This window comes from Pseudorca crassidens, chromosome 21, assembly GCF_039906515.1.
Source record: "Pseudorca crassidens isolate mPseCra1 chromosome 21, mPseCra1.hap1, whole genome shotgun sequence".
NCBI classification, from domain to species: Eukaryota; Metazoa; Chordata; class Mammalia; order Artiodactyla; family Delphinidae; genus Pseudorca; species Pseudorca crassidens.
In genome coordinates this window covers 25087417-25103158 of record NC_090316.1, presented here as the reverse complement: position 1 = coordinate 25103158, position 15742 = coordinate 25087417, and the positions used below count along the sequence as shown (strand labels likewise).

Here is a 15742-nt window from a genome sequence, read left to right as displayed (position 1 = left end):
CCAAATCAAGCACTTGGTTAAAAATATTTTAATTTCAGTGAGTAGCACCTCAGAAACAACAACAAACACTTGAATGTGATGGTAATTTTAAGTTAAAATTTATATTTGGAAATAAAAATTCATAATAACAAATTTTTAATAAAATTGTCACATAGGGGTTTCCCTGGTGGCGCAGTGGTTGAGAGTCCGCCTGCCGATGCAGGGGACGCAGGTTCGTGCCCCGGTCCGGGAGGATCCCACATGCCGCGGAGCGGCTGGGCCCGTGAGCCATGGCTGCTGAGCCTGCGTGTCCGGAGCCTGTGCCCCGCAACGGGAGAGGCCACAACAGTGAGAGGCCCGTGTACCGCCAAAAAAAAAAAAAAAAAAAAAAAAAAAAATTGTCACACAGGAACACACTTTAAGATACTTCATTGACTTCGAAAAAATTACAGATATAGCCAAAACAAATAGCTTTCATTTATAAACGTGAGTTCCTTTCTTTCAGCAAAAGAAGGCTCACAGGAAATGTCAGACGGAAAAGCAGCGGGATACAGCGATGCAGGGACGGCTCAACATCTCCTGAGCTAGGAGGCTCCTAGCCTGCTGTCCCCGGCTCGGGCCGTGCTGCTTCTCCTCTCTGGCCTTCAGTTTCCCTGGGCACCAAAGGAGGGAAGACTGAATGACTGCTAACGTCCTGCATGCCATGGTCCTTTCATTTCAGAGAACCGTATATGATCACAACAGTATCATTCTCCTTTGATTATAAATGTCAACAAAATACAACTTAACATGCTCAAAAATTTTACTACAAAGAGTGCTATGATTTTTCCCATCCTTGGCAAAGGATGGTTGAGGGCCCATATTATTGGGCCACACTCACCGCTTATATTGGAAAATGAGGAAATGCTAATGAAATTGCTTTTATGGGCTGACATTCATGGATGGCAGAAAGGGACATTCCAGAAGGAGTCCAGGATTTGCTCTTCGGGAGTACTTCAGCTCCCAAAGCTTGGTGGCCAAGTGCACAAGTGGCCACACCCAAGTCTGTGTGCGTCTGTCATGGTCACTGAGCACTTGTTATCGTTGAAGGGGAATGAGAGACCTCAGGATTTTCCCCCAACAACACTCCGAGCGTCTTGTAAATCATATTCATATTCATACACTTAAGCATTAATTTACATACTTAATTTCTGACAGGCTGACAACTGCAGCCCTTCTCCCCCTCGGTGTAAAGTGAGAAGTGAATTGTTATTCAGTGTATCCAGTACAGTGGTAATGGTGCTAGCGGTATTTTATATAATGTGCTATCTGCAGAAAGGCAGATAAGAATTTAACATCCAATTAAAAGCTGTCATTGAAAAAATTGAAAAAAAAAGTGCTACAACTTTTATTATGACTCTCACCATCTTTTGAAAATTTCCATTTCAGAAGTTTGATTTGGTTCACTTTCTTGGAGCTTCTTGCCTTGGGAGCATCCTCCATGTACACCTCCATGTACATGAAGAAACTAGCCAGCATTCCTTTTCCTGAAGCCGTAGTCTATGGCTCTGCCTTCATGACATAGGCTGCGCTGTGTCCCTGTTCAGGCTGAAGCCATCTTCTAATTAAAAGTGCCCAGCTGATTGATTTACTGTTTCTTCCTCACTGTGTATTCTGTAAGTTGTATTTTAGTATGTTCCTATAGAATTTCTTCAATTCATGCTGTTATCAGTGTGATCAAAGTTTGAGGTTTTGCATAAGAGCCCTTCAGATACTCTGTGGGAATGCAAGGCCCAGCAGCTGGTGGGAAGAGTTGCATTTCAGCACCTTATAGTCCTAACTCTGTCTCCCTCTATTAATGTTGCATTTAACCTGAGAGAGTCAACTTAGTTTTCCTGCATATTCTCAAGTAAAACATTTAGTTCCTTTTTCAATACTAAACATGATTTTTTCTTTTTTTTTTAAACAACAAGGACATGCTCGGGACAGACATCACAACACCATATGCTCAGATGGGTGATGTAAAAATACTATTGTCTTGTCTCCAAATACTAATTCTAAGATCAAGGTCTTCAAGCATTTGACCATGCACATGGACCACCAAGTTCGAGGATACATTATTCCACATCATCATGTCTATAGTTTGACAAAAACCAGAACATGTTCTCTGAAACAAGAGCATTGTCAATATCACTGAAACACATTACAGCAATGTTTAAATTCTTCCATAATTCCTTGAAAATTTGTAGCATAGCATAATCACTAAAACTTGCTAATTATGAAAGCTGTTAATTTACAATCATTTCCTCTCATAATGACTGTACCATTATCCATTTTTATTTATTCTTAATTAAATTCAATTTCAACTACCTGATTGTGTTTGAGGTAGCTTCATAGTAGTTTTATTGCTATGAAAGTGACACATTTCCATGTATCACCTGGGGGATTAGATTAGATTTAAATGAGAGAGGAAAATATAGTTTATCAGTCACACCGTTTCCTCACTTGGCATACAGATTAAAAAAAAAAATCATCCATTTCTTCAGTGATTAAAAATACAGTTCTTTTGTGAGCATAGACACAATACAAGGAATCTGTTTCTTTGCATGAAAAGTAGAATCATTGGAAAAGGACTCGAATTCTATTGCTACCTTTCGGTTAACCCGAGTGAGAATATGCATAAGCTCAAGCTTGTGAGCGTACTGTTTCAGCATTGCACAAAGTGACTGGATGAACCAGGATCCGTCCTTTGAATTTCGCCAGGAATAGTAACCTACAAGGCAAAATGTAACCAAAATATCATGGATATCCAATGTTAGCTGATTTAATAAATTACGACATAATCATGAAGGTAAAAACAAGCATAAACATCCATAGGTATTATTAGCCATATAAATAAATAAATAAATAAATGACACCTTTGATTCCAGGGGAAAACAAAACAAAAACCAAATGGGTGCTTTATGTATGATACCTCTGCTTCGACAAGGAAAAGAGTTGTGGACTAACTTCACCACTGAGTTACTGAGAATTTTAGTTCCTGGGCTTCCCTTCCAATAGGGAAGAAAAGGGTAACGTGCAGAAGATGCAAAAGCAAAGAAATGAAAAGTATCATTATAAGTAGCATCGTGTTGCAATCAGATTATTGGCTTATCCAAGAAATAACCTGCTTACATATGCACACATATTTGAGTGTCCTAAATTTGTCTACAGGGCATCTGAATAGAGTATAATAAACACATTATAGTATACTCAAAAGTCCAAAAAGGGGAAATAGTGTATTTATTGTTCTTTTCCCAGATTAACTATTGGATCCATTCCTTTTTTTCAGCTGTGCCACACGGCTTGTGAGACCTTAGTTCCCCGACCAGGGATCGAACCCAGGCCCGTGGCAGTGAAAGCACTGAGTCCTAACCACTGGACTGCTGGGGAATTCCCTGTATCCATTGCTTTTAATTTGAAAGTACTTTATCTGGAAAGATGCCTGGAGGTTAAAAGAAGTCACATTGACTATATTTAAAAATGTAATACTGTTTAAAAATACATTTGCCCTATATTTCCAAACTTTGTGACACCCTTAGTTGTATAAGTAAACAGTTGTATGATCAATAAATATTTATTTATATGATGACACGTATAATACAACCACAAAAAAGTGGAGGTTGATAACCTATTCATAAATCATTTTTAACTCTATTTTCCCTCATTCCATTTCTACCTGCGCATATGCTATTCAGGCTTATCCTTTCAATTTCCTATCTTCCAAAGAATTCCTGGAAAACACAGTTCTCTCCTATTCCAGGAAGTGGGCAAAGCTCTGACTTGTCCTATGTTTTAATACAGTTTCCATGTGGTATCAAGTTCATGAATGACACTATGTAAGTATGCTTTCCTATAGATGCATATTTTCTAGCCCAACTTTGCTAAAGACAACTTTTTGAGACTTGTCTGTGGTTAAGGTACCCTAAACTACAGACAAGTTGGCTTTTTAAAAAAAAATTTATTTACTTATTTTGGCTGAGTTGGGTCTTCGTTGCTACGTGCAGGCTTTCTCTAGTTGCAGTGAGCGGGGGCCACTCTTGGCCGCGGTGCGCAGGCTTCTCACTGCGGTGGCCTCTCCTGCCGCGGAGCACGGGTTCTAGGCATGCGGGCTTCAATAGTTGTGGCACATGGGCTCAATAGTTATGGCTCACGGGCTCTAGAGCGCAGGCTCAGCAGTTGTCGCGCACGAACCTAGCTGCTCCGCGGCATGTGGGATCTTCCCGGACCAGGGCTCGAACCCGTGTCCCCTGAATTGGCAGGCGGACTCCCAACCACTGCGCCACCAGGGGAGCCCCAGTTTGGCTTTTTATGGATATCAAAATCATGACAGCCTTTGGAACACACTCTTCATTGTTTAAAATCTACATATAACATTCAGTATTAGTAAGTTTCTTACCAGGTGCTGTAGAATATGCATACAAGAAGTCTGCCTCAACTGGTATTTTCTGACAGGCCATGTCATCCTCAACACCACTGTCTGTCTCAATACCACAGTCCAGTTCTGTGCCTCGGCAAGCCTAGAGGTTTGAAAATAAACATTTATTTAAAAAGTTTAAAAAAAGAAAAGGAAACTAAACATTTATTTTAAAAAATATGTGTGTACATGTACAACTGTTATTTCTAAGAAATGCAAAGGCTCTGTAAAAATTGATGTTAATTATGCAGAATCCTTTTGCTAGAAGTCTAAAATTAAAATTTATTCTCTATCTCCTAAGTGGTAGTTTAAATAAACAAAAAACTAACAATAGTTCAGTAGCTTCAGGGAAAAAAATAAATTTTTTTGATAATCCACAATTGAGTAAATTAATCCCTAATGAATCCTCAATAACCAGGTTGCTCAGTTATATATTTACCTGAATAATGAAAAGTTTAGGTTTGCCAGTTAGGCTTATACAACAATCCCCTCTGAAGAAACCTGCTAATTTTTTCAGATCGACAGGTCCATTTGTTCCAAAAATTTTTCCTTCCTCGCCATGGCTTAGAAGCACGCAAATAAAACTGCTCCTTTTGCTGTGATCTTCTTTAGAAACTGGGAAAACGTTCACAAACAAGAAAAACCATCAGAAAACCAATGCAATTTTATTCAGACATTTCATATGCACTGTATGGGAATAAGATGAAGAAACCTGAGAACAGAACTAAGAGATCATGTAAACCCAACTTAGGGCAGAGCAACACACCTCAAACCACTCTAGTGAGTTGGTATGAATAACTTGTTTTACTTACATAAAATATATAGAGTAAAAAAAAAAAAAAAAAAAATATATATATATATATATATAGAGAGAGAGAGAGAGAGAGGGAGTAGGATTGTGTACAGTTTAGTTCCAGTTCTCATGCTTTACTTTTATATGTGTATAATTACAGCTAGATTGTAACATAAATTGGACAACGAAGATCATTCTTTTATTTCTTACCACTGTACATTAATTCCAAAATTTCTTCACATGTAAGATCATTTTTATTCCTAACTTCATATTTCAAGTTCGTGAAGGTTTCCCAGAGGTTTGCTGCATCTACGTCTGTACCAGACCGACATGCCATCCCTTGAACAGAAAAGTTACTTTTAGTTGCATTAAAAAAAAAAATTTGACTTAACCTGGTGGCGCAGTGGTTAAGAATCCGCCTGCCAATGCAGGGGATACGGGTTTGAGCCCTGGTCCGGGAAGATCCCACATGTCACGGAGCAACTAAGTCTGTGTACCACAACTACTGAGCCTGCGCTCTAGAGCGCGCGAGCCGCAACTACTGAGCCCACATGCTGCAACTACTGAAGCCTGCGCGCCTAAAGCCCGTGCTCCTCAACATGAGAAGCCACAGCAATGAAAAGCCCGCGCACCACAACTAGAGTAAGCTCGTGTGCAGCAACGAAGACCCAGCGCAGCCAAAAGTAAAAAACATATAAAAATAAATTTAAAAAAGACCCATAAACTGCTTTGAAATGAACTATTCAGTGATTCACACAATCTACAGTAAACTCTTCCTTGCAAATGCTAAGAAAATTCAATATTCTGATCGTGGTGACACAGAGTCTCTTTCATTTCTTAGCATATAAGACACTTCATAACATAAACTGTTATAGTGTTACAGTCACAAAGACGTCTTTCACAGCTGCTTAGATAGTGAAAAACAAACTTAAATGCCTAACAAGAGAGGTTTGGTTAAATAAATTAAAAGTCATTTATATAATGGGAGACTATATTGCCACTGAAATTTTGTAGACAAAATTTTGCCATGGGAAAATGGTCATTTAAAAAAAAAAGCATAGGATCCTACTTTAAAGAAAAAATAAGTATATATATACACACACACACACACACACACATACATATTGTACATACACAAACACACATATACCACCACACACACATATGTATCAATACACACCTCACAAACCCAGAGGAACTATTTCTTTGATTTCAAGTTCCCAACAATTCTAAGATACATTAGTACTTTCATAACACCTTTTCAGGAAAAACCCCACAAACCACTAGCCACTTTAGCACTGTTCATCAGCCATTCTGCTCTGCGTGGTCTCCATTAAGCCTTCTAACCACCATGAGACCGTTATCATGACTGGCTTCATTTGCACAGATGTGGGAGCACAGAGGAGTCCAGGAACTTGAACAAAGTACTGAAGCTGGTGAGCGGACTGTACCCAGGAGTCCTGGGCTTTCCTCATGCCTTTACAGCGCCTTCCACATACACGTACGGATTGACTGAACAGTGAATTCAGATTTTAAAACCCTAAAGTGCTGCAGGGGGAGGGCACACATTGAGTAAACTTAACACATATGCATAGAAAAAAGCCTAGATGTTTCTAGCTCCAAATTATTGTTGATTATCTGAGTAGTGTGATTAGGAGTGATTTCAATTTTTCTTTTGCTAATCTGTAATTTCTGAAATGTATATTATGGCCATATATTGTTTTTATAAAATTAAAGTAAGCTCATCAAGGTTTTGACATTGGAAAGGCTGAGGACACCATGCAGCTGTGTGACAAGGTGACTGAATTCTGGTCCTGGTTTGTGAGCCACTTAGTAGTTGAACAAAAAATACCAGGCTGTCAGAGGTGGCTGTGAGAACCTGATCTTCAAATTTCAAAGCAGAAAAGGGGCTCACTCTAAGGCTAAAGCCAGACTACAGGCCTAAGTATTTTTGGGGGGAGAGTAGAACAATTTTCCCCCTCCCCCTTTAAAGATAAGTAAGTACTCGGGATGTACTAGAGATACAACATACAATGTGATAAACATAATTAACACTGTTGTATGTTATATATGAAAGTTGTTAAGAGAGGAAATCCTAAGAGTTCTCATCACAGGAAAAACGCTTTTTTCTAGTCCTTTAATGTTGTATCTATTGGAGTTGATGGACGTTCACTAAACTTATTGTGATAATCATTTCATGATCTATGGAAATCGAATCATTATGCTGTACACCTTAAACTTATAAGTGCTGTGTGTAAATTATATCTCAATAAAACTGGACGGAAAAAAAAACTCCAATAAGTTCAACAATGTAAAATTCTATGGGACGAGGGCATTATAACTAGCAACGTGAGGCAGAATACCTAACGGTTGAAGGTTGTATCTCAACTTGGAGCCGAAAGCAATACAAATGGTGCCATTCAGGTTTAGACACTCATTTTCAACTACTTTTTCCTCACTCTTTATAATGAATCTAACATCAAATCCAGCTTATCTTTCCAGTGTAATCTGGCTTCTTTCCCTTTTCACCAGCACTCTGGTAGACAGCCTCCTAAACTGAATCAGCAGATTCTAGTTTCCTTAACTAAAATTAATTCTAATACAATTAATATGCAAATTCAAAGAATTATCACAGCACCAATTTAAAAATGAAAAATGAAGAAACAGCCAAAGTGTTCATTCATATGGTAAATTATGCAAGTCAAGTGAACATTATATTTAGGGAATGGGATATTATATAATCATTAAAATAACAGATATGAAAATTATACAGCAACACAAAAAATGCTTATATTACATTAAATGGAACAAGCAAAATACAATATTGCTTACTATTATGGATAAAATTAAGCTTTGAAAGAAACTGTCAAGGAAAAAATATCAAGTAATACAGTAAGATGTTAAATAGCTTTTTAGGATCGTGAGGGATTTTATTTTTTACATTCTCTTAAAAAAAACCTCTGAAAGTATTATTAGATTCAAGCTATACATAGTATAGAGACTGAGAACGGGATCTGGTGATCAGGCTATGGTGAACCTAACAGCAACTTCTACAGAGCGGTTGAGGTAGAAACAGAGAAAACAGAATCAAAGGGATGGAAAGAAGTGAAGATGGCAAGTTTAAAGTACGTGTTTTTAAGATTTAGGGAAGGAGACAAAAATCAGATCAAAGCTTAAGAGGCAGCAGGGTAAAAGAAAGGTCTCTTTAAGGTTGGGGAGTCTGTCTTCTTTTCGGGGGAAGAAGAGAAAGTCAACAGAATGAATGAAGGCACAGGTGAAGTGGCATAGAAAGTGGATTCAGAGCACCAACGCTGAGTCCCAGTTCTGCTACTAAATCATCTGTGGGACTCTGTGCAAGGATTTTTAACCTTTCGGCATCTAATGGTGGTTAGTTTTCAGAGGTGCTCTAAGAATTAAACAAGACAATTTCTGTGAGGTGCCTTGCACAGTTCCTGGAATGGAAAAATACTTCTACTTACTATTTGTTGAGATCCTTCCATTAACATGAAAGAGGGAGCAGGAAGATAAAGAAGCAAGGGTTACACAGAAGTCAGGGCAGAAGAGATAAACATACAGATAGAAGAGGGAGAGATTTTGATGATGGGTAGAAGATTAAGAGTTCATGTTGAATTGTAGGACCCATGGGGTCCTGCTCTATCTCTACTTCATGGCTATTCTGTGTCATTAGTTTACTAAATAATAACATCAATTCTGTTTTTTATACTACACCAAATATAAATGGTACAAATACTTGTAAAGGATTAAAAACTATCTTATGATACATACCAGTACTTTCATGAAAGTTCTTATTATTAATTATTATACATAAACCCATTTCAGGATAATCCATTTTGTAACTATAGTCCAAGGATATTCCAGAGTCCATTGATTTGCTTCCATGTAAGAGCTTTCTGTTTGGAAATCAAACAACAGTTTACAAAGAGAGAAATGACCAACGCTGCTGTTCACATTGACACAACTTCTCTAACACATAGGAACAGTTAACATTTGTTGAATATAATATGCCAAGTTGTGTGCAACAGGCTTTCCCTCACTAAAATTTCACAAGAACCCATTTCACAGATGAGGAAGTGACCACTATGAGGCTGATGGTTATGAAGATACAGTGTCAGACCCAAGGCTGAAAGCATCTGTTGAACTTCAGAGTTCAGACTTTTAATCTCTATATTTTGCTTTCCTCTAAATTTTATTAAAATTTCATCAAATTCATTTTATACTTAAATTTCTTTTAACTTTCTAAAATATTTTATCCTTCAAGGTAAGAGTGAAATCATAAAAATTACCCTGAAATGATAGGGAAATAAACAAAAGGCAACTATGACCCAAAACACAATATTTATCACAATTCCTAAATTGTTCCTTAAACCCTGTGCACTGAACAAACTAATAATTTATTGCTACATAGAATCACTGTTGTAAATAATTGAAAATACTTGTCTAAAGGTCACTTATCCAAAAACCTCTGTTATCTAGACCAGGGTCAATAAACTTTTTCTCAAAGCGCCAAATATTAAGTATTTTAGGCTGGCTGGCTGCCTGTACAGACTCTGTTGCAGCCCACTCCATCCAGCTGGTGGAAGTCGCCCAGGACAATATGTAAACGAATGGGTGTGGCTATGCTTCAATAAAACTTGACCAAAATAGTCTGCAAACCTGATCCTTGACCTGGACCAGGAATCAGGAAACAACAGCAAAAAACTGATACCTAACGTCCATGTACCCACACACTCAACCTGGGAGTATTTCACATTATATGCAATTCTAAAAATACTGTTGGAAAAGGATAGTAAATTACTACCTTTTAAAATAGTAAATTATGTTCTGTATGATAGGAAAAGGTAGGAAAATGTGTAAATCAGTTTAAAAGGGTTTAAAAAAAGGCAAGAAACCTCTAAAATGAGACTGCCTTTCAAAAGGTTAATTTCTAGGCAAATTCCTTTGCTAAACAAATATTGCAAAAATCTTTATTGGTAACCTGTTAATAGCTCTGCTGTAACAGTATTGTTTAGTACTAAAATTAGTTTATAATTCCCTGGATGGTCCAGAATAATAATACTGGACCCCAGAAATAAACTTTTAGAGTTAAATGTACCACAAGAGATCCCAAATGGATAATAACAGACATGAATTAAGAGTGTTTGAGTTCTATCTTTTCCCTTTCTCCACCTGCTGGTTATTGGAAGCATTAATGAGCAGAATATTCCAAAAAGGAAGACTGAGACAAAGGGTAAAAGATAATCTATAACCAGGCAATTCTTCCCCAGACTGAGAACTGGCATTTTATTTTAGCCTTAAAACTCACAAATAAACAGGAGGCCAAAAAATCTCCCCCAAACACAAACCTCTCATCCTGCACAGAGATTCGGAGGGTGCCTCTGCCTCTCCTGGGTCATCCTTCTGCTACTAAGGCAGGGTTTCTGACTACACGTCAGGCACCCTCCCACCTCCCCGCAGTTCCGTGAAAGTTTTATTTTAAGGAGGAGATTCAGAGAGGATAATTTAACATGTGTATAGCCATGCAGCTGTCACAGGAGGTAGGAAGTCATCTGGGCCTCTCTGGCCTGAAAGCCCATATTCTTTCTGCTTCCTCAAAGTTTGCTGTACTACATACACCCATCTTTCTCTGCTTGTATGAGATTCCATTTAAATACTCACGTCTCTGAAGTTTTAATGGATTTTGAATCCACTGAATTTTCATTGTTCTCCATGGATACTTTTATTAACTAGAATATAAAGAAAATAGATGTTAATCAAAATCAGCCATTATAAGATCACTGCATTAATTATTCCAATGATTATTTCTCTAAATAAACACACTATACGAATATTTTCATATTAGCAGTACCATCACTCTCCCAGCTTCACCTCTACTGTTCAAGGCTTCTGCGAGTCAAACCTGAGAACAATCCTTTGTAAAGGTATGCATAAGGTCGCCCATTTCTCTCTTTCGTTTTTAATTGAGCTATGAAGTACACATAGTGCACAGATAGGAAGTGTGCAGCCTGATACATTTTTTTTTTTTTTTTTTTTTTTTTTGCGGTACGCGGGCCTCTCACTGCCGTGGCTTCTCCCGTTGCGGAGCACAGGCTCCGGATGCGCAGGCTCACGGGCGCAGCCGCTCCGCGGCATGTGGGATCTTCCCAGAACGGGGCACGAACCCGTGTCCCCTGCATTGGCAGGCGGACTCTCAACCACTGCGCCACCAGGGAAGCCCCTGCGCCACCAGAGAAGCCCCTGATACATTTTTACATTTGGATACCCCACCAGATCAAGATACACACTGCAACTTGTTTCTATTACAACAGATCTGGTCATTGGTAAGAACTCTGCCTTCCAACTCAATGCAGTTAAAACAAAAACCAAAAACGGTGTACCTCACATAACACTATTCTACGATGCTTAGATTCCCAAGAGATTCAGCACCAGGAAGTTCCAAACCTCCACATAATCTTTACTCTTAAACTAGACATGAAAATCCCACTTTCTCATTTAAGGTGGTGGACCGGCTTTAGGAAACCTGTAAGTAAAAACTAAAGTTCCTGCTTTCATTCTTCTGTCAGACAATTCTGTTTACCTCCCACAGTGAGTGAGTCCTTCTAATCAAGGCAGCTCTCACTTACGGAGCATTTATTATACAGCAGGTACTGTGCTAGGCATCTTATCTTTTATTTTCCCAACAATCTGAAAAGTCAGGAAACCTAACTCCTAGTGATTAAGTGGCTTTGTCCACAGACGCAAAGCTTAGTGATGGAGGCCCCCTTCTTCCCACTCTTCCCTACTGCCTCTGAAGAAGCCAGTTCCTTACTACCTGTCTGGAGTTCTACCATGTCTTCTCTAGCTTTCCCAAAGCAAAGGTACTTCTATGGCAATCTGCCTCCCTAAATAAAGAATACAGAAAAACAATGATAAAAATTTTTTCTCCAGCCTCTAGAAGTCCTGCCTATCTCAAAAATTCCAATCAAAATAGAACTTTTAACCTAATTCCCACGCTAAAATCAGAAATCTTAAAAGAATACACACCCCGTCAAAAGGACCCACTCAACCACAAAAGCCTTTACAGAAAGTCCTAGGCTCCCTCCCTTTTTAAATTTAAATTTTTAAAACTGTGATAAAATATACATAAGATCTATCATTTTAACCATTTTTAAGTGTACAGTTCAGTGACATTAAGGACAGTCACAGTGTTGTATAAACATCACCACCATCCATTTCCAGAACTTTTTTATCTTCCCACACCTCCCCGTTACCAAAGTCCCCCCTTTCAAGGTCTCTTAAAAATTAAGGAGACATCTCTTCTCTTCTCCAAAGCTCAGTTCCTTCCTCCTCTGTCCCTAAGTACTGTGTGCACCTATCGTGGGGGAAGATGGAGAAAAAAATATGGAGAGGAAGTGTCACCATTTTGGAACCACCGAAGGGGGTAGCGTTTCACCTTCTCTCAAAGTCAGTCTTTGCTGTGCATTTCTACAAAAGCTCTTTGCTTTTCTATCATCTTACTTCCTGCAGTTTTTCTAGAAAACTAAGGGAGGATGCTGTGTACAACTGGGATGAATCATCTTGTAGTCAATAAGCAAATACTTCGTGAGCATGTGCTTTGTGCCAGGTGCCATTCTAGGCTCTAGGACAGAGTGGAAGACAAAACAAAATTCCTTCCTTCAAGAAACTTTCATTCTAGAAAGGAAGAATAATTACAGATAATAAGATTTCAGATACTGATAGGGGCTATGAAGAAAACAAAATAGGGTAGAGTAATAGAGAGACTGGTAGTGTGAGCTACTTTAGCTGAGGAGGCTGGGAAAGCCATCTCTGAGGTGACATTGACAGAAAGAGCTAAATGACATAGAGGCCAGAGAGGCTGCCTTGCTGGGGAAACGTCTGGCAAGTACAAAGGCCCTGAAAGAGTTTCGTGTATTCAAGGTGCAGAAAAGAAAACCAGTTCGACTAGTGCATGGAAAAGGAAGGGAAGGAGTGAAGGGAATTGAAGTGGGAAAGGCAAGATCATATAGGACCTCAGGAGCCAAGAGGAGCTTTGATTCTATCCTTGTTGCAAGAAGGAGAAACCATTGGAGTGCTTGAAGCAGAGGAGGGACAGCATGCTTTAAAAAGATCACTCTGGGGCTTCCCTGGTGGCGCAGTGGTTGAGAGTCCGCCTGCCGATGCAGGGGACACGGGTTCGTGCCCCGGTCCGGGAGGATCCCACATGCCGCGGAGCGGCTGGGCCCGTGAGCCATGGCCGCTGAGCCTGCGCGTCCGGAGCCTGTGCTCCGCAATGGGAGAGGCCACAACAGTGAGAGGCCCGCATACCGCAAAAAAAAAAACCAAAAACCAACAACAACAACAAAAAAGTTAAAAACGATTAAGCTTTATTAGCCTTAATACAAGTAATAGTAATTAATAATTTCCAATATTAGACATCAAATAGACAATTTTGTTTCAATAAGGTAGCTGATGGCTGAAAGAAAAAAAAATCTGAATTTTTTAAGACTAGTATTTAAAACAGTTTCTATCTGATAAGGATTTCTCAGGAACAAATACTATGACGTATTTTGTTCCCTTTTTTTTTAATTTTTTTAACCAATGATGACGACTTTATGAAGTCATGTGGCAGGGTCAACAAACAAACTCACACTTTTACATAAAGAAATAAACCCCTTCCTTTAAAGTCTTTCACAGAATCGTACCTGATCCACCATGCCAGAATTAATCTCTTCCACCTATATATTTACTTAGCATGTAATTAGAACCCTTCTTGTATTTTCATTTTATTCTGTTTTGGATTTTTTTTAAATTAATTAATTAATTAATTTTTGGCTGCACTGGGTATTCGTTGCTGTGCATGGGCTTTCTCTAGTTGCAGTGAGCAGGGGCTACTCTTCATTGCAGTGCATGGGCTTCTCATTGCGGTGGCTTCTCTTCTTGCGGAGCACGGGCTCTAGGCCCTTGGACTTCAGTAGTTGTGGTGCATGGGCCTAGTTGCTCCGTGACATGTGGGATCTTCTCGGACCAGGGCTCGAACCCGTGTCCCTTGCACTGGCAGACGGATTCTTAACTACTGTGCCACCAGGGAAGTCCTGGATTGCTTTTTATGTGTGTGTATTTGTTACTCTCATAACACCATGACATAGTGATGGTTTTTCCTCTCTCAATTCCACCAATAAGCAAGTAGCATGTTATATTCTGGTCCCACTGGATTCTTTGAACGGCTTAAAAATAATTTTCTCTCAGGGTCTTCACACTTGCTATTCCCACTACCTGGAATACTAGTCTCACCGATATATTATGTTATATAATATTATATAAGATAATATGATTTATTTCACTCGGGTCTCTATTGAAAGGTCACCTCTCCCAGATGTCTTCCCTCATCCTATTTCACTTTCTTTACTCTGCTGATATGCAATCAACAAGGATCCTGGAGCAGAAATCTTGAGGAATTGCTGAGACAGAAAGTAGGAAATATCAGGGAAAGATTCCTGAGGTGACGGGAATGATTTTGGGAAATTGAGCTGAGAGAACATTAGAAGTGGAATAGAAGTGGGTAGAAGTGGAAGGAAGGAGGATTTTAGGGTCATCTCTTGGTGAGCTGCATTTGGAGCAGTTGAGGGATTGTCCCTTTCTTTTCTTATGGTTGGCTGAATAGTGAGTAGTCAGAGTATTTCCCCGCAGGTTTTAAGGAATAAAAGTGTACATTAAAACCTGGTAAACAGAGTACCCACATTAGCAAATAACACAAACTGGAGTTTGGCATCCAACTTGTTTGCCAAACCCAACTGACTTGGCACCTAAACTCCGAAGATAAGTCCAGCCATCCCAGTGTCCCATCACAAGCAACACAGGCAGACAGAAAAAGGGAATAACCAAGAAATCATTGACTGTTCAAGCAAAACTGACACCATGAAAGAGACACTAAACTCAACAAAAATATTAAAACAAACAGAAAAAGAAGTAATTATGAGTTTTTCTGAGCCTACTGTGTGTAATTTATAAACTAGAAACACTGGAAATCAGCGAGAAGGCAGATAATGACTAGAACAAAAAAGTCATTGCTCAGTTTTGGGTTTCAAAAGAGAGATTTAAATTCCAAACTGAGACAATGGTTTGAAAGCCAAACACATTTGACTTTAGTTGAAAGAAAAGGTTGTCTGCTGCCAGTGTCCCTGTCCTCATGGTGAGACACAGCCAGCCCCCCCCCCAGCCTCTGCAGGAGACCCTCCACCACTAGCAGGTAGGTCTGGCTCAGTCTCCTATGGGGTCACTGCTCCTTCCCCTGGGTCCCGATGCGCACACTACTTTGTGTGTGCCCTTCAAGAGCAGAGTCTCTGTTTCACCCAGTCCTGTCAGTTGACCTTCATATACTACGGAAAATTTATATAATGATAAATAAAATCCTCACTGCATCAGACTTGCGCACATTTGCTTTCTGCTTGTCACCATCTGCTTTTCCCACGTGAAAGCACCAAATCCACACGCTTGGGAGCAGAGCTTTTGTTCCTGCAGAACTTACTTAAGAGTGACAC

General features: G+C 39.3%; 1 protein-coding gene across 5 annotated transcripts in view; it reads right to left on the bottom strand.

Moving 5' to 3' along the window:
- CASP3 (caspase 3) overlaps positions 1-15742 on the bottom strand; it is a 41752-nt gene that overhangs the window by 19346 nt on the left and 6664 nt on the right. For 2 of the 5 annotated variants that reach the window (XM_067721953.1, XM_067721955.1), the window contains exons 2-6: positions 10884-10951; positions 8994-9118; positions 5418-5546; positions 4854-5029; positions 4397-4517 (exon numbers count right to left, since the gene is read on the bottom strand). In XM_067721953.1, the coding sequence (XP_067578054.1) occupies positions 4397-4517; positions 4854-5029; positions 5418-5546; positions 8994-9118; positions 10884-10936 (604 nt within the window). In that variant the 5' untranslated portion in view covers positions 10937-10951. Of the gene's footprint in view, positions 1-74; positions 2732-4396; positions 4518-4853; positions 5030-5417; positions 5547-8993; positions 9119-10883; positions 10952-15742 lie in introns of those variants that run through there. The other 3 variants (XM_067721954.1, XM_067721956.1, XM_067721957.1) reach the window with 3 other exon arrangements.